A 23,126-nucleotide genomic window follows, 5' to 3' on the forward strand; every position below is an offset into this window, starting at 1 on the left:
AAAGTAAGTAATCCATCACCGTCATACTAATTTCCAACCTTCTTTATAAGTACAAGTACAATCATGTTGATCGATAATAAAGTCATGGTCATTCATTGTTCACTTGAGCTAAGTTTTTCATCTTCATTTAGTTATATTTTTATGGGATCTATTAAGAAGTATAGACTTGGATTGCCAATGGAATATGTATTGAAATGAACACAAGTTTTCTTAACATGTAAAGCTCCAAATGTCCACATAAATTGAGGTTTATAATTATTGCGTGTGACCCGATTTGACCCTTCCTGCAATTCAATTCAATCTGAATTGTCATCTGCCATGTTTGTTTATTCTGGTGTCTTGTTCTGTGGAGTTCTGAGGACCCTGTTTTCTCTGACAGTTTAACACAGGGGTCGGGAACCTTTTTGGCTGAGAGAGCCATGAAAGCCATATATTTTGAAATGTATTTCCCTGAGAGCCATGTATATATATATATATATATATATATATATATATATATATATATATATATATATATATATATATATATATATATATATATACACATATATAGGAAGGGTCAAATCGGGTCACACACGATTATTATAAATGGTAAATGGCCTGTATTTGATATAGCGCCTTCTAGAGTCCTGGAACCCCCCAAGGCGCTTTACAACACAATCAGTCATTCACCCATTCACACACACATTCACACACTGGTGGTGATGAGCTACAATGTAGCCACAGCTGCCCTGGGGCACACTGATAGAGGTGAGGCTGCCGAGCACTGGCGCCCTCGGTCCCTCCGACCACCACCAGCAGGCAACGTGGGTTAAGTGTCTTGCCTAAGGACACAACGACAGCGACAGACTGAGCGGGGCTCGAATCTGCAACCTTCCGATTACGAGGCGAGCACTTAACTCCTGTGCCACCGTCGCCCCTCAATTTATGTGGACATTTGGAGCTTTACATGTTTAGAGAACTTGTGTTCATTTCAATACATATTCCAGAGTGGAGGTTAGAAGAAGAGGGTATTTGTAACCTCCCCCTCGCCTCGCATGTTACAACGTTCCCCTTGCTTGGGCGGCAAATCCGAAAATTCACAGTCAGAATGCATGGGAAACAAACGCTTGGTTACTGTAAGAGTAACGTTTTAGGTAGCAAGAGGGTTAAGGTTAGCATGAGGGTGAGGGGAAGGTTAATAATAGCAAAACGTTAAGATTTAGGTGCGGGTAAATGAGCTAGTTCGGTGCCGCAGCAGCGGACATCCCATTGCATCAGTTTTATGTTGCATTAGGATCTGCAGTCAGAAAGGAGAACCCCCCCTTTTCGTACATAAGTGACGAAAAAGGGCACGTTTTGCATCAGGGGTTTGATGCGGAGGGTGGCTGACCAAGAGCTTGTTTTTGATGCGCTGGGAGTGAGTGTGTTGCTCAAACAGGTGCGGTAGAAAATGGATGGATGTTAAAGTGCACGAGAATTTTTTTTGTTTAACACTGTGGTTTCTGTGAATTATCTGAGAGCCGTATGCAGTCAGCTAACAGCTAAGCCACTGGCACCTAGATCGGAGATTTAGCAGAAAGAAATGAGCTACTGGAAAGCGCCGCCATTTCTGTTCAGGATATGTAATCATGCAACAATTTGGTATGCTAGCTCACATAGCTGGCTCGGCTTTGGCTAAGAACGCACGATTTGTGTAAATAGAGGGGTGTGTGCAGAGGGGAGGAGAAACCATCAGAGCTTGATGGGTGGATCATGATCCAGTCATTGAGAACAGGATAGTCACAAAGACTGGATAAAAATTTTACAGAATTGTAAGTGTCAGAGGTGATTAAAATCATTCATGATTTCACAAAACATTTAATTTATTGGTTGATGTTGATAACTGAGGAGCTTTTCTAACAATCTGGTCAAATATGCTGCAGAAAAGCATCTACCCTGCCTTTAAGGAAACCGCTGTAAACTGGTTTACACAGAGTTTGGCTCTTTAGTGGTGATTAAAACACATGATGGTATCAATTATGAAAATACTATTATAGTAGCAGTACATGCCAAGCCTGTACAGGATAAGAGAGAAAGAAAATTATAACATAGTTGGAAGCGAATCTAAACATCCTGACATTTTCTTGTGATTATTTGACCTGATGCTGATTCACTAAAATGTAAAGCAATCCATTTAGAGTGGCTGATGGACGCTGATGTTCTCCTCTTTATTGTAAACTGTAGTGAGGGTCTAGCTCCTTCATGCCAGGCATCTCTTGTGTTGACACATGGAGATGGGAACAGCACACTCATCCTAGACTCAAGTATTTAATTGTGCTTTTATGATCCAAAGCCATCCTCGCTTAAAGAAACATGGATTGAGGCTGAGTACAAACATGTCTAATGGGTGGATCCCCTTCATGTAGACACTGCAGAGATTAAAGCATGGCAGACTCATATTCTGTGTACCTTGGCACCCACTCTAATGATGGAAGATTCCAGCTTTTTTTAGCCAGACGCTCTAGTTTGATGTGATATTCACCAATACGACATCTATCTTCTCTGCAGGAGAGTGTTTCAGCCACCCAGAGGACCTTTACTGCACGAGGACTCCGGTCAGGAACAGACTACATGGTGACCGTCATTGCCCAGTACCCCAACAGCGTGGGAGAGTCTACCTCTGCTAAGCAGAAGACCAGTGAGGAACAAGCGACCATAGAAAATATCAGAGAGTCACTACATAGACAACACTAATTCTATCACTGTTTTCCATACAGGGCCATTGCCTGGTGTCTCCAGCCTCCGTTTGGTCCAGGCAGGTTTCTTCTCTCTCTCCATTGGATGGGATCAACCTTCGTCTCCTGTGCAGGAATACAAACTCACCTATGGCCCCCGAGGTCAGGCTCACATCCACGTCTGCTTCTAAATTGCACTTCAGTTAAAGCTTACATTAAATAATAATTAGCTCTAATTTTTGTCAAACTTTCTCGCCTCAGACTCTGATTTTATGATGAATCCAAGTCAAAACGGTTAACTTGTTGGTGGCAAGTTGAAACCATGTGAAGAATGTGTTTGGGTAGAGTCTGAATATGAGTTTCTCTAACGCCAAACTCCCCCCAGGCCAAGCGCGTTCGCTGTGAGTGATTCCTACAGCTTGCATTACTTATCTAAAACCTCAGACACATTTCTGCTCACCAGCTGCTCAACCGGACCAAATTTAACCCATGTCATTGGACTGTTGGCAATTAGAAATTTAATCATGACATTTCTGAAGCCAGGGTGTGTCGGGAGGCATGGCTGGTGTTTACACCATGATTCAGGAGGGAAAATTGCCACCTGAGGGCTGATTCATTTTCTCCCACACTGAACATGTGGCAGGAGAGTCTCATTCCACTGCTGGAGGAAACACCTTCTGAGAGTGATCATGGTGTATTCAGGAGACAGGTAGACCCTCACATTTTTTTTTTGTTTCAGAGTAGACTAAAATAGATCACTCGCCCTCTCCCCCCAACTCACGTCATTCTATGGGTACACCAAATAAACACGAGGAGTGATGGGCTTCATAACACTTAGGACAAAAAGGTTGAGATCTACGAGTATTTTTACTTTCTAGAAAGCAATTTTTTTTTTGGTTTGATCAAAACTTTCTGGAATTTGGATTGATTTGCATGTAGAGATGCACCAATATGATAACCATTATTTACGATTTTAAATATATTCCTACACACACACACACACACACACACACACACACACACACACACACACACACACACACACACACACACACACACACACACACACACACACACACACACACACACACACACATATGTATCAATCAATCAATCAATCAATCAATCAATCTATCTATCTATCTATCTATCTATCTATCTATCTATCTATCTATCTATCTATCTATCTATCTATCTATCTATCTATCATCTATCTATCTATCTATCTATCTATCTATCTATCTATCTATCTATCTATCTATCTATCTATCTATCTATCTATCTATCTATCTATCTATCTATCTATCTATCTATCTATCTATCTATCTATCTATCTATCTATCTATCTATCTATCTATCTATCTATCTATCTATCTATCTATCTATCTATCTATCTATCTATCTATCTATCTATCTATCTATCTATCTATCTATCTATCTATCTATCTATCTATCTATCTATCTATCGTTCTATCTATCGTCTGTCTGTCTGTCAGCAGTTATGATTTTAATACCTTAGAAGCTTCTGAATTCATGAACAACAGTGATATTGCTGCCCCAGGAAGAATTGGACAGCAGTAGCTCAGGAGGTCGATCAGGTTGTCCAGTAATCAGAAGGTTGCAGGTTCAATCTTGGCTCTGACCAGAGAATGCTGCTGTTGTGTCCTTGGGCAAGACACTTAACCTACGTTGCCTGCTGGTGGTTGTCGGAGGGACCGGTGGCGCCAGTGCTCGGCAGCCTCGCCTCTGTCAGTGCGCCCCAGGGCAGCTGTGGCTACATCGTAGCTCATCATCACCAGTGTGTAAATGTGTGTGTGAATGGATGAATGACTGATTGTGTTGTAAAGGGCCTTGGGGGGTTTTAGAACCCTAGGAAGTAGCTATACATACTCAGACCATTTACCATTTTTTTTTACCATCCTTAAAAAAACATGAAATATTTTCAGGGTCATGAAATAATGAGCAGAACTGCAGTTGTTTACAGCTGAACTCTGCACATCCATAATTCAAACAACACATTAGAATCAAAACTTCAGAACAATCAAGCAAAAGAAACAGACCAACCTGTGTCAGATTAAATCAGATCCTACAAGTAATCCTGCATTTTACTGTGTCCTGTAATCCTACTGGATGAAACATAAATGCCTATTGATCATGGGCTGTATTCAGTCATCTTTCTTCTGCATGTCCACTCACTCCATTTGTCCTTTTCATTGATTAGGTCAGCCTGAAGCTCAGCTACTGGAGCTGTCCCTGTCTGCAGACGCCACGTCTACCACCTTGGACTCTCTTCAGCCGGACACAGAGTACGTCATCAACCTCTACCCTTCCTTCCCCAGAAACACTGCGCCCCCCTCTGTCCTCAACGCCCGAACATGTGAGTCCATTATGCATACTACAGTAATGCACATGCTGATGTTGAAGGATGAGCTGAATAAGAATGGGAGGCTTTTTAGAACAATTATTAAAATGCTCTGATGTGTGTGTGTGTTTCAGTGCGTCTGGAGGGTGTCCAGCAGCTGTCAGTGGACACATTGTCAGAGGACAGTGTCCGTATTAAATGGTCACGAGTTAGCGGGGTTCAAGGATACCGTTTGGTTTGGGGACAGTTCACAGGTAGGAACACAGAACAGCTACAAAAATATATCTTTTAAAGCATTTTCATGTAAATGTCTTTTTCCTCTATAAATTAGGCCGTGATGTTGAGACTGTGGACGTTCCTGGTGACCTTGAGTTCTATGCCTTGACGAGGCTGCAGCCTAACATCGAATACATCGTCACCATCATCCCACTGTACGAGCAAAACATCGAGGGGCCCGCAGCAACGGCCAGATTCAACCTAGGTATGATTCACCCAACAGCTTTACAGCAATGCTCCACCAGAAAATTCTAAAAATAAAACGTACGTTTGGCCCAGCACAAAGCAAAAGTGGTCAAGTTAAAACTAAAGAAAAAATAAAAACTGCAAAATTACCGTAAATCCTCTAATACATGTCAGGGTCTATATTTACTCAAGCGCACCCTGGTTACGGCCTTTATTGGAAGGAGGCCAGAATTAGAAGCAGGCCTCAGTCCTCCATTTGATTAAAAGATTATAGATTCGTTTTTGATATTTCATTTATTGCAAATATTACAAAACATAAGTAATAGCATTGTGACTGAATGTAAAACAGCATTTCAAACAAAAATTTCAGATGCCCTAAATGTGTTAAGATGCATTTTCAAGTTACAATATGATGATTTCCCTTAAAGTGAAAGTGTGTATTTTCCCTTACGATAGGGGGCAGCAGAGACCTAAATCATTGCAAGCAAGCAGTATTTTATGTTCAAGTAAGACCTTACCAACGAACGGCCATTAGGGTCAAAAATCCCTGAGAGCTCTATTTTCAAACATGTACTTTGTCAGATCGTTCAACCTCCAGCAAATGACAATCACATCAGACTACATTTACTACACTTTCATCAACAAGGGAAGAGGTAAATGTGTAAAACAACAATGTTTATGAATGGCAAAAGTTTCCTAACTGTGTGTTACAAATCAGTAAATGCAATTTATCCTCACAGGCTCCCGTAGAAGGAAACACAGCATCTAATATGGCGTCTCCCAGAGACTTAGACCCACTCCCGTGTATTTTAGACCTGATTTTTATGGTTATATGTTACAAAGCAACCAATGTTTTTCAACAACTGGGCAAAATTGTAATAATTTTCAGCAATATTTCAATGTATGCTTCTAGAGAAGCAAAAAACTACAAATAGTCTCTTCAAGTAATAATAAAAAAGTTTTAATGGTAAACAAACTGACAAATTCTGTTGCTGCCCCTAAAATCTGACTTCTGTATATTTTACAACAATGTGGTCATGTATCTGTTTATTTCCTTGTCTTTATTTGATCATATCTTATCCTCTAGATAAAATCTCATCTCAGTGGCTATGATACCCATCTGACAGCTGTTAGTGATCCAAGTCAGGGAATAAACTCAGAGACGCTGATCGCTTCCTGTTGTGTGAACAGGAAGCAGAGGGAAACAGCAGGTTCATTTAGGGAACATTTACACACACACACACACACACACACACACACACACACACACACACACACACACACACACACACACACACACACACACACACACACACACACACACACAGTTCTGGTGTGAACACACATGGTGATGCCTGGGTCAAGTCACTGTAGTCCCATTGTTATAACAATAACATGTGTGCCACATACATATGTATGACTGCAGGGTCTGTTGAAAGAAAAACTAAACCACATCCTTTTTAAGTTTATCTCCTTGTGCAGTGTGTTTGGTGTGTGTGAACCTTTAGAGCACATACCATGAAACACTACACACAAGATAAATATGTTTATTAATGGTTAATATATCATGCATGTCCAGTTTTGGTTAATTTTATTCATGTTAAGCTAGATTTATGAGTTTTAGTTTGTTGTTTTATTTGATTGACTTCCTGTTTTATTTTGTAGACTTTATTCTTTGTTCTGCCTTCCTGTCTTATCTGAAAGTTTTATTATGACCCCAGTTGAACACACTGGAGCTTTGTCTTCATTAGTTCATCTCAATAAAACCTAAAACTCCACATAGAAATTCAATGTTAAGGTTTTTTTCTTCCGTAATTCAGGCATTCATCTTGACTCTCAGCACATCTGAGCCCTGATCTCCCGGTCCCAGGGCGGACACTCAACAGGCTAATGATTGTTTTATTCTTTTCAACAATTTAACTAGAAAATAAAATCTGTCCCTGAGTAAACTTTTATTGTAGTTGATACAAATGGGACCAGCATCTGATTGTTTCTGAAGACGACAGCAGAGTTTGGACCCTGATGATCTGACATTCGTTTACAATATTCCAGATTTTAGAATATTCCTGAAACATCCAGGATCTGACAGAACTATGGTCACATAGAAGTGTATTATTATAACAGCATCGGTGCCTTTCACACACAGTCAAGCCCAGACTCTTAGCTCATTCATCATCTCTGTTACCATGGTGATTGAGCCACGCCAAAGCTCCAACTTTCAACTTAACAAAGTGACTCAAACAGGAAATTTGGCTTCAGTGTACATCCCTCTGGCCTTTGTTATTGATCAGAACCGCAGACTTTTATTCAGTAATAGGTACGTGTGTGTGTGTGTGAGTTCATGTCGTGTCGTGTTTTACTTTGGTTCTGAGGTTTTCCTGCAGTAGCAGCAGCTTTTATTTTCTTTGTTTCTAGAAATCCATCTAGTGTCCTCAGCAGCGGTTTGTCTGCTCCTCCTACCGGCTGATGGCAGATCCAGCTCAGCTAACGCGTGTGATCCAAGGATTTTACCATTAGATTATGAAAAGTTATGTCTGCAGGTTGCGACAGAGAGTCAACATTATATTTCCTTACGTGTTTTAATTGACATTTGTTTTTGTATAATTATCAGTTGACACAGTGTGTTTAAAAGAAACTGACACAGGTGTTTCTGGATTTATATTAAAAGTTAGAATTCAAACCCTAAATTTGCTCAGTGGTGTCTCTGGAAAAACGGCTCTCCTCAAACAGCTTGTGTTGATGAAACAAGAAGCATTTATAATGTTTTATTTACCGGCTCTTGTTGCGTTTCCCTCAGATCTTCAAGTACAGGACCTCAGACCAGTCATCACTGGACCGTCTTCCATCCGGCTCAACTGGAGGCCCGTCGAGTCTGCGAGGGGGTACCGCCTGGAGTGGCGGGAGCGCGGAGGTCAGACCATCATTCTACATCCGAAACTTTTATTTTTCCTTCTAATTTGTTAAACGCACATAAAGAACATTTCTCTAAAATCCAACAGTGCTGGCGGCGCTGATGGCTATAGTTATGATCCCAGTCTGAAGGGCTTTAAATGTCAGCAGTTTTATTTAGTTTGTGTCCAGATTGTCACCAGGAAGCTTCATCTGAACACATCCTGGTGTTCTGTGTGAGAGCTTCACAGCCTGAAGCTCCAGGTACTTTCTGAGTTACACTTTGTTTCAGGTTTGACCCTCTGAGCTAAATTTCAGCATTTCTGAGCTTCTTTAAAAGCAACACCTTTCCTCACTTTCTACTAAATTAGTTTGGGATTTGAACTGAACTCACAAAACTAATGCAGCCTTGTGTTGAAAATAATAAATATTATTTGTGTTTATCTCTTTGTAGTTGTAACTTGTTTTTAGTAAATGCTGTAATATGTTCTCACCGTAAATTCATTGCTTTTAGCGGAGATGCTGCAATCCGATCAAGTGATCGGAAATCGGGCCGATCACGGGACTTTAAACGCATCGGGAGAATAATCAGATTTAACCTATTAAAACAACAAACATGACTTACTGAATTCATCCTGAGATAGAGATTTTCAAATGAAGTAACAATGGCTTAGCTTTCATTTCAACAAGTTCTGTTTGTTTCTTGAACGAAAACAACAAGGTAGCGTCACACAATTTACGGCATGCAGGGACTCGGACACCAAAGTGCAGCTGTTAGCAACAGACTACTTTCCTTTCTGGTGTTAACAAAGCAAACCACAGGTCTCCATTAAATCCCAGTTTGCCACTAACAGTCCCAGAACTCAGACAAAACACGGATTCAGCTGACAGAGACATATATGCTAATGAACAAAGAGAAATTGCCAAACGTCGTTAGCTTTAGCTGCAGGGGAAAGTTAGCTTGTCGGCCGAGGTTCCGTCACGGGAACACAGCTGCATATTGAGGGAGTAAACAACAACTTTTTTAGTTTTTAAAAGTGTGCATGAATATTTTTTTATTCCAGGATTGAATATCTGTTTTATTTTAGACAGAAGCATAACTATTCTTAATTTCATCAAGCAAGATGGATATATTATAGGTGTGTAAATGTGAAATAAGCTGTCCAGAATTTTTTTTATTTCATTTTTCATTTGACTTTATTTATAAAGTCCCTTCCACAACCGTATCGAATGCCCAAGGTGCTGAACAATGCAACAATACAACGAGCAACAAGAAATACATAAAAAAAAAACAGCCATAGAAACATAAACACCAATAAAAAGACGACGTTGCGTGATGGACACTGAAGCCGCGCTATGACATCTCCTGTTAGAAAGTCGTATCATAGAAACACGTCTTCAAACGGGATTTAAAAAGCAGCAAAGAAGGTGACTGGTGGAAGGTTAAAGGAAGGAAGAAATGAATATTTGTCTCATTCTGGTTAAAATAACAGAACAAATAATCACCTAATTCAGTAAAAACTGAATGAAGGTTAGAAAATGACAAATAGATCAGAAATGACTCAGTGGACCTAATTATTTTATTCAAGCTGAAATCTCTAAGACTTTATGAGACCAATGTTTTCCATTAAAACACTCCAGGAGGTGCAGGTGTGAATTACTGATGTGATCCTTATTTATGCACAAACTGTTTAAGGGAATCATTACTTTTATAATCACGTTTGTTGGTGAATGACTCTGTTTGTCTATTAGGCTGTATCTAATAGCTGAATTTTAAACATGTAGTCTTGATTCCTCTCACAGGAAGCCGTGTCCAGAGCCTTTCTTTCCCAAAAGGCACCGTCAGCTACGAGCTGACGGGGCTTCAAATACAAACAAAATACGACTTCACCATCTACACACTGTATGAAGGTCGGGAGGTGGCCACGCCCGTCACCACCGTAGAACTAGGTCAGTACTCTGTTCATAAACCTGTCGTAGAATTGTCTAACATGTGAATAGCTTATTTAGAGGTTTTAAGATGATAAATGCTTTTATTTTGCAGAGAAGCAGCCAGTGGGAAGTGTATCCAACCTGAGGGTGGTGGAGTTTCTGGGCAGCACCGTCAGACTGGGCTGGACGGGCGTAGCTGGAGCCACGCAATACCGGATCCTCATCCGTAACACAGATGGTGTGTTTATAATCAACTCATTAATGCTTTTTATTCCTGTTTCTAACGTAATGAAACCGTGACTGTGGGTTCTTTTTCTGCATGTCAGATGGAACAGAAAATATCCAAATTATCCCTGGAGATCAAACGACCCTTGACCTCAGGGACCTGATAGGGGGCGTGTCATATGGCATCAGTGTCACAGCAGTAGTGGGAGAGTTTGAAGGGAACCCCGTGACCGTCTTCATCAAATCAGGTGAGCTGATCTTTAATCATCACTTGGAGTTTTTTAATATTTTTTTTACTTTTCCAGTTTTTTTCATCACCTGTAAATATCGTATGTGTAGGTAGGATCACCTGGTTCACGAGTTAGTGCTTTTCCTGAGTTCATAAGGACCTGACTGTACTTTGTTTTCATCCTTTTGTCATTTTGTTGCAGAAGAAGGTGTAGGAAGAGTGACCAATCTCAGAGTGACAAACATTAACAGTCGGCGCGTTCGCATTGCCTGGGAAGGCGTTACTGGGGCAACAGGGTACAGGGTTACATGGACACAAGGCAACAGTAAGAAACATGAGCATCATTTAAAGGATCCTGTACATTTTAGGTTTTAAATGAACCTTTACAAAACCAGCTTCAGACTGAGAGTTCGTATGTATGGATTCATCTGATTTGAGCCTTGCACTCATTTTCTCGGGCACTTATAATATTTTCCGCTCTGCAGAGGTGGATCAGTCTCCTCTTCTTGGAGCCGAGGATGCAACTTTCACTATAGACAACCTGCAGCCGGATGAAGCCCTGGTAATTGGCGTTGCAGCTATTGTTGATCAGCGTGTCGGAGAGGCCGTCACGCTGACTACGCGGACTAATCCCATTACCGGGGCTTTGGCTGGACTTCGCATCACAGAAATCTCATCCCGGGCGATACGCCTTGCATGGTCACCTGTTTCCAGGGCGACAGGATATAAGATCACATGGCGTCTTGATGATGGTATGGACATATAATTTAGGAATAATCCTTTAGGAGTGTTTCAGATACACACGCCTTAGGATTAGGAAAAGATGAGTGTGAAGACATCTTTTGTTTTTTATGCAGAAGCTGAAACGACTGATATTGTTGCTGATAATGTCTCCTCCTACACCATTGATGGACTTCAGCCAAATTCAGCGTACACTATCCACGTTTCTCCTCTGATTGGTTCTCGAGAGGGAACCCGTTCTGTTCTAAATGTCAGGACAGGTAATTCAAAGAATGTTTCCAATAACTGGCGATGGTTCTCAGTCATCCAGGTCATGGTAACCCAAAGGGGTTCGAATGAAGGCAAATGGACTTTTGTTGGTTTCTTGAAGACATTTCACTTCTCATCCTAGGAGCGTTGTCAATGCTGACTGGAAAATGGGAGGGCCTAGACAGTCTTCTGCATCTAATCAATACAACAATTTCCACACAATAGAAGCTAACGACTCCAACGACTCATCAGGGGGTAGAAAGGGGGCATTCATAGGTAGTTTCTGCTCGTTAAGCAACAACAGATAACTACAGTTTATAAGCTTGACTCTCCCGTATTCCAGTCAGAGTCAACAAAGCTCCTCGCATGAGAAGTGAAACGTCTTCACAGAACCAAAGAAGTTCATTTGCCTTCATTTGAACCCCTTCAGATTACCATGCCCAGCATTGGTGTTTTTAAGAGTAGGTCTACTGTAAAATCCAATAAGATCTGCTCAACATGCTATTGAATTTTGTTTTGTTCCAACTTGCAGAAAAAAGTCTGACATATGTTGGAACTGTGACGTCTTTGCAAGTCCACGAGTCCCCAGGAAAGGTCGTTAGAGTCACTTGGGTTGGTGTGCAGGGAGCAACAGCTTATCGAGTCTCTTGGAAAAGAAGAGATGGTGATTATTTTTTCCAGTTGACTTTTTATTTCTGGTATCTATCACTTTTTATTCGACTTCCCCAAAACTTGGATTCCTTTCTTACAGGTAAAACGAAGTCCTAGACAAACTCTATTAAACTAAGAAACTTGTTTCCTGTCTGACAGTAAATCTATATCCTTCACAAACACTCACACCCCAGCTCATATCCACTTCACTGACCTCCTCTAGTACCACACTGCGTAAGGAAACGTTACTCTGATGCCAAGTTTCTGTCTGGAGCCCTCACAGCAGAACTCTGCAGCTGGGCCGAATGCTGCCCCAACGGACCAGACCAATATTCTTCTGTGGTGGTGCTTAAATGAAGCTCTTCTCTAATGCATGCTCTGCAGAACTGGGCTATTGACCAGCAAAGACCCTTAAGAACTTATGAAGTTAGACTCTTATGTTTTTGTGTAGGTGGGGAAGAGAGGAGCCAGTTGGTAGGTGGAAGTTTGACAACGATGGAACTGGACCAGCTTGACACTGGAGCTGAGTATGAGGTGCAGGTCATGGCTTTGGTTGACAACACAGAGGGGCCGCCCGTTTCTGTCAGCATCACCACTCGTGAGTCCTGTGTTTGTGCAGTCTGAGGAAACTTCCCCGAGCAGAAGTTCATATAAATCATGAATATTGTCAAATCTTTTAAACCACCAATATTACTGTGTCACCATTAAACATGCCAACATCATTGTGTTTATTAAAACAGCTGGTTTTGATACACCTCCTCCCTCACTGCCAACCACAACGTTACGAGTGACAGAAGTTACCCAGAATTCTGTTCGGCTTGGTTGGGCTTATCTTCCAGGTGCCACAGGGTATGTTCTCCACTGGAAGGAAGAGACAGGTGAGAAATCAGTTCACAATTTTAGCCTATAATTGTACATTTAGACATTTGGTTAGAATGGGTTTTATCTATGATCCTGTCAGATATTGGTCGTGGTTTGTCTGTCGCTCTGCCGGCGTTGTCCACCTCCTACCTGGTGGGCGGTCTGCGTCTGGGCCGCCGATACAGATTCACCATACAGCCCTCCTTTTCCTCTGGATTGGCAGGAGAGACCTTTATAGATGAACGCACTGGTAACACACGCCCATAATCCATCACGTTCCTGTTAGCACCTGCTGTTTACTCACCTTTCCAGGCTGTTTTCTCTGCAGTGTGTCTCGGTGGACGGCTGGATGTGGTGTTTCTGCTGCCTGCATCTACTGACCGAACCAATTTGGCGAGACCGCTGCGGGAACTCCTCCTGAGTGCAGCGGGGTCACTCGCCACTATCGGAGCCCGTGACTCACAGGTACTTTTGCAAGAATGATAAAATTGAAGCATGACAAGTTTGACAATTCTAAGATTTGAGTTAAAGGTCTCTCGTTTTAAAGCAAAAAATAAGAATTTTGTTTTTATTTCTGAGGTTGGGGTTGTGGTTTATGGCATCAGACCCAAAATTGGGTTCCGGCTCAACTACCACGACAGATCTGACACCCTGCTCCAAGAGCTCGGGTCTATACCCTTTGATGAAAGCCCAGGAAATAACATTGGTCAGTCTTTTTTCCTGTTCTTTTTGTGTCAACATTAACTATTGCATCATGGAAGTTGTGACGCCAGCTCTTTTCTCTTTTAGGTGAGGCGTTGACATTCACCCGTCAGGCCCTTCTGAGCTTGTCAGCTGGACGGAGGCCTCGGGTGCCTGGAGCCGTCGTCATCATCGCTGACAGAAAATCAGCGGACAATCTGACCCTCGCAGCAAACAGTCTAAGATCTACAGGTATGAAGCGGCACATCAGTCATCAATAATTCTCTGTTTAGCTGCAGCAGTGTTGTTCAGAATTTAAACAACAATGCAACACCCAATGTTACAATCAAAAATCAAAGAAATGCCTTAGATCTGTGGCACACAAGCCTCTGTGTGTGTGTGTGTGTGTGTGTGTGTGTGTGTGTGTGTGTGTGTGTGTGTGTGTGTGTGTGTGTGTGTGTGTGTGTGTGTGTGTGTGTGTGTGTGTTAAGGTGTGACGGTGCTAGCTGTGGGGATTGACCAAGCTGACAGGGAGGAGCTGCGTTGGGCGGTGACGGATCGCAGCACCCAGAACATCCTTTATGCTCCAAATGCAGCTCAGCTGAACACTCTACACGCTGAACTGGCAGACCTGCTTTGTGGGATCGCCAGAATACCAGAGGTGAGAAATAATCTGGATTAACAGTCAAACATGTTCACGAAGCTTTTGCATAAAATCCTTCTCCCATGAGTCGTCAGAGCTCTGTCACTGTAAGGAAAACAAGCTGTTGCTGACCACGCCCACTCATCCTCTGATTGTCGGGACATTTTTTCTAATAATTTTACTTGGCTGGGTTTTTATCGCAGTAAAAATGGGCAATTCCAGATCACATTCCTTCTATCTTTTCCAACAGCGTTAAGTACACTGTCACATGCAAGTGCTGGTGAGTTGTGCTGTGTAATTTCATTGGCTCTCAGTGGAGTCCCAGCTTAAACCAAGCTGCACCGACCAAACACACTGAACCAGTGACTTGGATTTGGCCAATTGCGGCTAGGAGTTACGCTCCGGTTCTTTCTGCTCTGCATCTCACCGTGAGTGCTTCCCCATCCACTTGCCGTTTTCTGCTTAGTTTGTGGAGTCGAGTGGCGTAGCAGTTTAAGCAAAAAAGCAAACTTCTCTCCCTGCAGCCAGCAAACTCGTCTGGGTGGGCGAGAAGCACAGTCCTTCCAGCATTCTCTTTCTCCATCTTGGTCAACAAAAATTTGGAATCCTGCAAATGTTTGGTGGACTCGACAGAGGAGAGGAGATCTATGCACATTTGTAAAACAGCTAATTTGAGGCATATAATTTCTAAATCAAACAATCAATCAAACTTTATTTGTATAGCACTTTTCATGTACAAAAATACGGCTCAAAGTGCTTTACAGGTTAAAATCACCCCATGTAACCTATAATCCCATAATTTCCCCCAAAATATAAAAATGATTATGATCAAAAACTGACAGAAAACAGATAGACTGTTTATTTGGAGTGTTTATAGCGGCAGTAGAAACCCATACAGCAGCACAGAGATACAAAAACTTATCATATTTGCATAATAGTTCCCCTTTAAATTTGAACAATGCATAGAATAAAGCTGCATGTATTTAAAGTGTTAAAATATTTATATCAGAAAAACAAGTTGGGACTGAGTCAGGCTTTAAAATGTGCAACAAATCCACCTAAAATGTTCTAAAATAAATGCCGTCCACAAGGCAATGGTGTTTTGTTATTAAGTTTGTTGTTTCTGCCCAGCATCAATCTGAAACGGTGTGTTACTGGAAAATTAGCACATTAGCACTTTAGCACATTAGCATATAATTCAACATTATCCAGAATTGTATGTAAACAACCAAACACAACCTCGTGAAAACTATGATGTCACAGCCACACCTCTGACCCTTCATGTGCATCAAACATAAGAAGAGATGCTCCACTTGTGTTTTCTCATACTTTTTGTCACAGCGCCACCTAAAGGCCTGGCAGGGTTACTGCAGGGTTTTAGATCGTGTTTGGTTCTTTTCTTTCTTCAAATGATGTATAAACTGTATTTTTCTGCCTTGTTTAGGTAACTCCAGGTTCAGACCAGTGTACCGTGCAGTGTCCTCAGGTGAGTTTGTCTCTGTATCTTCAGGTTCAATGAGCTGGTCTGGATCAGAGACAAAAAGAGACTTTTGTTTGTGGATTCCAAATGAAAATGTTTGGTCTAATTCTTGTTTCTCAGGGGGAGAAGGGTGAAAGTGGCCCAAAGGTACAGCGTTCATTTCTTTAACATGTTTATGTTTTGTGACATCAAAATGTACCAGCATTCCCCATCATGGTAGCCAAGCACAAGAAGTTAAAGAGTTTCAATCCACAGGGTGAGAGAGGCAGAGATGGCACAGATGGACGCAAGGGGGAGCCTGTGAGTCAATTATTAGAGTGATCTTAATGAATAGAAGATGCACTGTAAAAAATGTTTTGCTGTTTTTGCAAAAATGCATAATTATAGTAAATTAAAGCAGTGTGCCCACTCATTTTAACATGGCGAAGGGTCGTGATGGTTTACCTGGGAGGGAAGGTCCCAGGGGTCCCGAAGGACGACCTGGACCACCCGGACAATCGATCACCTTCGACCCCGACCTGGGGGTAAAAGGAGAGAAGGGAGAGAGAGTAAGTAACAAACAAGAGGATCGGCCAGCAGCCTAAAGTTCCTAGTCCATATAAAATCATCGTGCTTTGGTTTAGGGTTTTCCTGGTATTGATGGAAATCCAGGGTTGCCAGGACGACCAGGTGCTCCTGGAAATGCAGGTGTCCCGGTAAGTAGAGCTGGAATTCACAAACTCCTGATGTGGTGCAAAAATGACACATTCCAAGCTTTTTATTTCTCCCAAAGGGTTCACAAGGCCTGCCTGGAGTCAGAGGAAGCGCAGTGAGTAACCCTCTTACCTGAAGACCACCCAGCAGATGTCTGAATGGAGCAGGAAATGGTTTTATCTGTTGTTTTTAGGGTGAACCTGGAGGATCGGGGTCACCGGGACCAAAGGGAGATAAAGGTGAAAGGGTGAGGTGAAACACCAAACGTATTCACTTTGTAACGAACAACATTCGTGCAGATTTGAGATGATTAGCTTTGTGTTTTGATGATGTGACAGGGTGAGCCGGGCTCAACTTTGTCTGGTGGGGGGCTTCCAGGAAGGAAAGGAGAACCGGGAATCCCTGGAATACCGGTGAGAAAACAATACAGCCAAGATTCAGAGGGAATCACAGTCACCGGTGACATTTTCGATAATCTGTTACGCTCCCAGTCAAACGCACCACACTCTGATGAGGTGCATCAGCACCAGAAAGCTCTGTAGGGTTGGGAAATTGTCATAAGGGAGAGGAATTATCACTCGCTGTGTCTCACATTCAGGGGAATCCAGGCCGACCGGGCAGCGACGGGGACAAAGGATCTTCAGGAGTTCCAGGAATGCGGGGTCAGGATGGGCGTCCAGGAATACCAGGAACACCAGGACTTTCCATCAAGGTTTGCCTCCATCTCTTTGAGTCTAGAAAGGAGAAAAACTGACTCTAGATCCGGAAACTTTCACACGTATAACCTCAATCTGGGAGTTTTATTTAAACAGTTAAATGTGATCGTCTTTATGGGAGAACTTTGGTTATTAAAATAAATCGATGTGTTAATGTTAGGATATTTTCATTCAGATTTTCTATAAATGAGTAAATAAGGGTGAAAGTGCTGTTGTTAGCACCGTGCACCTGGTGGTGGTATTGAGCTTCCAGTTAGTTTCTTCATTCATCCTCACAGCTGATGCTCTAAAAAAGAAATCATTTAAATTGTGTTTAAATATAATTATATAGGACGTTAGTGGGCTTGATGACTGTGGTTCTTTAAAGTTTCACAGCTGAAGTTTAAAACGTGGACGTTTTTGAGCCTTTAGTTACTGTTTTAGCAGCTGTTTCATGTTGACCTTATATAACCCCATATAGCAGAAAGTTATTCACATTAAAACAGAAGTTTCATGTTTTTGGCCAACATTTCATCTAAATATGTAAAATATCTAAAATAAAGTTGCAGTTTGTTCTGCATTTACTGTTTTATTTATCAGCTCAGTCAAATATTCAAGACACCCGTATTATCACCAGAACCCCTTTCTTTCAACACATCACCCCGGTTCTCCAGCAGCTTCACTGGCGCCCAGTTAAATTCAGGTCCATCTTCAAAATTCTCCTCCATACCTTCAAAGCAATCCACAACCTCTCTCCTCCATATATCTCAGACCTTATAAGTATTTACACCCCCTCCCGTTCTCTCAGATCTTCTTCTTCCATCCATCTTGCTGTTCCTTCTGCCCATCTCACTACCATGGGGAGCAGAGCTTTCAGCCGCTCTGCTCCCCGTCTCTGGAACTCACTGTCCCCAGACATCAGGAACATCAACAGTTGTACCCTTTTCAAAACCAAACTCAAAACACATATGTTTAAATCTGCCCATGACCTCTGATTTTATTGAACTGTTTCTCTCTTTGTTTTTTCTTCTTTGCGTTTTATTGTGGTTTTATTGTTGTTTTAATGTATTTTCTGAACGTATTTTCTGTCAAGTGACCTTGGGTGTTCTGAAAGGCGCTTTTGAATAAAATGTATTATTATTATTATTATTATTATTATTATAAGCTCAAACTAAACAGGAACAAATAATCAGCTTTTTCTGGCCTTTTTCCTCATTAAGCATCACTCTTTTTCTTTCTTCCCCCTCAGGGAGATAAAGGCAGCCCAGGGGAGAGGGTGAGCCACACCAACTTGTCTCAGTGCAGGAATATCCTGTGAAGCAGGTGAGTGTAATTATCCTCAGCTCTTATCTGTCTTTGCTGACAGGGACTTCCAGGAGTCGGAAGTGGGGTGGCCGTGAAGGGAGACAAGGGCTCTACTGTAAGTGCCGTCCATCACTGCTTCATTCAGAAGGTGCATTTGTATGCAGATGGAGTAAGTGGTGCATTCACTAATTGATTTTTATTATCAGGGAATTCCAGGGACTCCTGGGACTCCGGGTGCCAGAGGGCCCTCAGGACCTCAGGGCAGTAAGGGAGAAAAGGTATCAACAGACGGATCCGGTTTCTAAATGTACGAGGCACGAGTGTGTTTTAATGAACGAGGCATCGCTGTTTTTCAGGGCGATGAAGGTGTTGGACTGCCTGGACCAACAGGAAAACAAGGAGAGCCTGGTGACCGGGTGGGTCATCCTGATGGGATGTGGCTAATTCCTGAGAAGAACATGAGCTCTGCAGATCTGTGATGGACAATCAGAGTCCGATAGACTTTTGATTTCATTCTCTAGCAGAACCACCTAATGAGCAAATGAAACTGACTAAAAATGATAAATCATGGAATGTGTGATGCAGATTTGTGGAAAATAAAAACATGCTCAAGAGAAATCTCACACATTAAAAAGACAAACACCTTATTAGGCTGAAATGAAACCTCAGATAGACTCAAAACATTTAGATTCAAGCACCTTTTTTGTCTTCTCAGGGTCCTCGGGGGCCTGCAGGGGAAATTGGCAGCAAGGTAAGAAAAAAAAACTTTGTTCAGAGATGTGAATTAAAAGATTAACCTGTTTTTTTTTGTGTTTATTTTTTGTGGACAGGGTGATCGAGGACAGCCGGGTGAGCCGGGGACACGAGGAGACAGGGTGAGTCTGTTGATGTGAGAAGGTCAAGTTAGGGCCCGTCTGAACGCGTTTCCACCAGCTGCACGATGACGGTGATCCATGTTCAAACACACAGAAGCAGCTCCAGCTATTGTCTCCTGAACGGAGATGACTCACAGTCAGACGGTCACTTCATTACTGTCTTAATCCTCTTTGAGAAGTGAGTGGAGACAGTTTGAAACCTTAAAGAGTCGTTAGTTTAACATTTATTGTTCAATGGCAGTAAACTACGCACACATGGGGACATGTCTTTCTGAGAGATCATAAACAAACATAATATAATGATAAATATGAATTTTTTCCTCAGTACTGAAAACAGAAAACAACCTTTAAAAACATTTAAAGTGTAGTAATGACATTTAAAACTGTGGTTTTGAAAAGAAAAGATAAGAATCAAACTATAAACACCTCTTCTTCTGGCACTCGCAGGGTACAGACGCTTCCCTTTTTGCTCCCTCATCTTTCTTTCCCAAGGCTCTTTGTCCTGTCTGCCCACAGAGCGCTTCTCTGCACTTCTCCTGAAAATCCCTTTTTTTTTAGAAATGGATTGAATTAATTGGTCATTCAACGCAATTGATAAGATTTTTTCAACGATGAGAACGGAGCTAGGGCTCCCACTTGCCCGCAAGGGACACACCCGGTGGGGTATACGCTCGATTCCTGGAAAGAATGGAGGATCGTATGCCTCTCCCAGTTGTCCATTGAGGATGTCAAAGATGTGTGGATGTTTGGCCTGATGATCACTGGATTTCTTTTGATTGGAGTGGGAGGATATCTGGTTTTCTGGAAATGTGGGAAGACGGGAGCGATTGGAGGGCGACCCGCACCCACGGAAAGCACCGTTTGTGTGGAGACCTCACAGACTGGGACGTTACTCGAGGTGAATCGTAAGCTGGTCAATGTTCTAGCTGCGATACCGGTATTAGTGCGCAAAATGGATGTCATCTCGAAGAGGGTCACCGGACGGTGTGGAGATGTTTAAAACCTGAATTGGCTTCACTCGAGGACTTGAATGATCAGTTACAGACTTGAAGGCAGAGAGGAAAATTATCTCTGCCTGACCCAAACAAAGTCTTGTTATCCAAATCTGACGCCATGGCAGCCTTGTGAATGCCAACAACAAACCCCCACGAAGGAATGCAGACAGACACCTTCTGATTGGAGGACTTCAGCCTGGCGAGGTCATCAAACTGCAGGTGTCAATGTGCTCTGCGCTTCTCCCACGATCTCCCTGCCACCTGTGGCCACAGTGGATGAGTGCCATACAGGGCTGCTCTCGCTGGGGAAACAGGACCCCCCCCCCCCCCCCCCCGGCCTTCCTCTCGGTGTCTCATGTTGTGAATTGTTGATGTTCGTGCTTATATGTTTGAGGCGTTTTTTTTTTGCATAGTAAAGCTGCGCCCTGCCGGGAGTAACTCTGGTATGCCTTTTTTTTCCCTCCCCCAATTTATCCTCATGTAATCCCCTTTTCATCTAATTGAAATGAGCGCCGTCATGGCTGCTCTTGTGGTCTGCCTGTATCTGTTCTGTCTACATGTGTGTGTGTAACCTTGGTCAGGCTGTGCTGCGTAGTCAAGTTCCTATGCTCTGGTTCGCTGGAGCGCTGGCAATAAAGCTTTTTCTGATTTCTGATAAAAAAGAAAAAAAGTCATTTTAAAGTCATACAGTGCAACTTTTTAATATTTTTAAACTCTTTTTCTTGAGCCAGTATGTGCTAAAATGACTCTTTACATGGTTAATGAAATGTCACTCAAACCCCCACCACCCTTTTTGGCCAGAATACCGCACTTGCAACTTCAGAGTGCCAGTCCGGTCCCTGTTGGACTTAGTAAAGTAAAGCTGACATGCCTGGTGGAGGAGGTACTTCCAGCACGTTTCCTGCATGTTTTAGATCATGAACACAGCTGATTTGTTTAATTTAGTGATGAATCACTCATGTAGACACTAATGAAGGCTGGGAGACATTTCAGCTGTTAGATTAAGGTGTTAAAAAGACGAACGCACAGCAAGGAGATAGGGTTCACTTTTGGTTTCACAAACTCCAAGATTCTTTATGTGGTAGATATTGCTTCAGGTCCAGACCGGTTTTCTGATAGGATGAGAATCAGAACCTTTGTGTGTTTTACAGGGAGAGCGAGGTCCGGCTGGTGAGACTGGGGAGAAGGTGAGTGTCTGGTGATGGTTGTATACGTCACTGGTGCTGAAGCTCTTGGCTGATGCTTGGCTGCTTTTTAACTTATTTTTCTCAGGGGGACCCAGGAAAACCTGGAACCTCTGGACCATCGGGTTTAAGGGTGAGTGGCAGACTGAGGTGTCAGAGGGTTAATTATTTACCTGTCTTTGCTAGCGCCTTGAACAACCTCTGTTTGGTGAAATAGAGCTTAACAAGCTAATGGCTAGTATGTGGATACCTCAGTGGATTGAAAGATTTCTAATGTCAAAAGTATATTTGTTTTTAAAGAACTTTGCACTATTTGAGTAAAATCTTATGGCAGTGACGGCTGGTGAAAATAATTCTTGAAGGGGCTGATGAGCCAAAAGATTTCCCCTCCTAATCCTTTATATATATTTATATAAACAGTTTAAAAAATAAATACAATTTCATAACAACCATCTTTTTTCCCTTTTCCAGATTTCAGTTTCAGAGAAAAGTCATTTATCAAGCTTAGTGCTAGATTAGAATAACCTACAATAAAATAAATGCATGAGGATATGGTGTGTGCATCTTTCAACCAAACACGCAACTGCAGTCCATAATGTTCATTTATGTCCTTTTTGATGTTTTATTTTGTCCTTAGTTTGTTTTCTAGTCTGAATTTTGACTCTAACAGTGTGTCCCCAAGCCTAAATGATGTTTCATTAAACAAAATATCAACTTCTCAACTTTTTAAGCCCATAAAACAAGAACAAATAAACATCTTATTGCAGCAGCTACAGTTTTGATCACAGTTCTATCTATAATAATCAACAGTGGGTGTGTGAATGAGGGAGTGGGAGGTGGCAGATACATGCTAGCTGGCTGTTTTACTGTAGCAAGGGCGGAATCGCCCAGCGCCTCACGAAGAATACATCAAGTAATGATGAATGGCCAAAAAATCTATCAGTTCTCCCTAGCAACCAAATATGATTGGCTGTTAAGCTGCAATCGAACCAAGGGAGGGCAGCACCCTCTACGGGTGAGCCGCTACTGAATTTAGCAACACGCATCAAACGTTTTAGCTGCAATGAATGTGTAAGGTGAAATTTTCAATTTTATGAAGATTTATAACGTGGAGTTGACTAGAATCACTAGCTGTTTTTACAGGACCATAGCGTTTGCAAAACGGGATTTGCCGCGGCTCCCTGGGGAGGATAAAGGTTGTTTATAAGATCAGACCGTGGCGGTAATGTGGCGCAGTCTTGGCAATTTTATAAAATATTAGGTGATGGCGGCATAAAG

At 42.1% G+C, this 23,126-nt stretch overlaps 1 protein-coding gene across 1 annotated transcript in view; it reads left to right on the top strand.

Moving 5' to 3' along the window:
* col7a1 (collagen, type VII, alpha 1) overlaps positions 1 to 23,126 on the top strand; it is a 103,787-nt gene that overhangs the window by 8,871 nt on the left and 71,790 nt on the right. Inside the window, exons 8-44 of the mRNA XM_070549245.1 lie at positions 2,530 to 2,659; positions 2,739 to 2,858; positions 4,918 to 5,073; positions 5,193 to 5,312; positions 5,390 to 5,539; positions 8,318 to 8,431; positions 10,213 to 10,359; positions 10,454 to 10,579; positions 10,668 to 10,814; positions 10,998 to 11,120; positions 11,281 to 11,547; positions 11,653 to 11,796; positions 12,318 to 12,449; positions 12,888 to 13,034; positions 13,177 to 13,314; positions 13,398 to 13,547; positions 13,626 to 13,762; positions 13,877 to 14,003; positions 14,087 to 14,230; positions 14,470 to 14,639; positions 16,066 to 16,107; positions 16,222 to 16,248; positions 16,357 to 16,401; positions 16,530 to 16,649; positions 16,725 to 16,796; positions 16,874 to 16,909; positions 16,988 to 17,041; positions 17,133 to 17,207; positions 17,393 to 17,506; positions 18,739 to 18,765; positions 18,856 to 18,909; positions 19,001 to 19,072; positions 19,151 to 19,210; positions 19,510 to 19,545; positions 19,625 to 19,669; positions 21,816 to 21,851; positions 21,937 to 21,981. Of these exons, the coding sequence (XP_070405346.1) occupies positions 2,530 to 2,659; positions 2,739 to 2,858; positions 4,918 to 5,073; positions 5,193 to 5,312; positions 5,390 to 5,539; positions 8,318 to 8,431; positions 10,213 to 10,359; positions 10,454 to 10,579; positions 10,668 to 10,814; positions 10,998 to 11,120; positions 11,281 to 11,547; positions 11,653 to 11,796; positions 12,318 to 12,449; positions 12,888 to 13,034; positions 13,177 to 13,314; positions 13,398 to 13,547; positions 13,626 to 13,762; positions 13,877 to 14,003; positions 14,087 to 14,230; positions 14,470 to 14,639; positions 16,066 to 16,107; positions 16,222 to 16,248; positions 16,357 to 16,401; positions 16,530 to 16,649; positions 16,725 to 16,796; positions 16,874 to 16,909; positions 16,988 to 17,041; positions 17,133 to 17,207; positions 17,393 to 17,506; positions 18,739 to 18,765; positions 18,856 to 18,909; positions 19,001 to 19,072; positions 19,151 to 19,210; positions 19,510 to 19,545; positions 19,625 to 19,669; positions 21,816 to 21,851; positions 21,937 to 21,981 (3,849 nt within the window). The remainder of the gene's footprint in view (positions 1 to 2,529; positions 2,660 to 2,738; positions 2,859 to 4,917; positions 5,074 to 5,192; positions 5,313 to 5,389; positions 5,540 to 8,317; positions 8,432 to 10,212; positions 10,360 to 10,453; positions 10,580 to 10,667; positions 10,815 to 10,997; positions 11,121 to 11,280; positions 11,548 to 11,652; positions 11,797 to 12,317; positions 12,450 to 12,887; positions 13,035 to 13,176; positions 13,315 to 13,397; positions 13,548 to 13,625; positions 13,763 to 13,876; positions 14,004 to 14,086; positions 14,231 to 14,469; positions 14,640 to 16,065; positions 16,108 to 16,221; positions 16,249 to 16,356; positions 16,402 to 16,529; positions 16,650 to 16,724; positions 16,797 to 16,873; positions 16,910 to 16,987; positions 17,042 to 17,132; positions 17,208 to 17,392; positions 17,507 to 18,738; positions 18,766 to 18,855; positions 18,910 to 19,000; positions 19,073 to 19,150; positions 19,211 to 19,509; positions 19,546 to 19,624; positions 19,670 to 21,815; positions 21,852 to 21,936; positions 21,982 to 23,126) is intronic.

The sequence above is a fragment of the Nothobranchius furzeri genome, chromosome 3, assembly GCF_043380555.1.
Source record: "Nothobranchius furzeri strain GRZ-AD chromosome 3, NfurGRZ-RIMD1, whole genome shotgun sequence".
Taxonomy (NCBI): domain Eukaryota; kingdom Metazoa; phylum Chordata; class Actinopteri; order Cyprinodontiformes; family Nothobranchiidae; genus Nothobranchius; species Nothobranchius furzeri.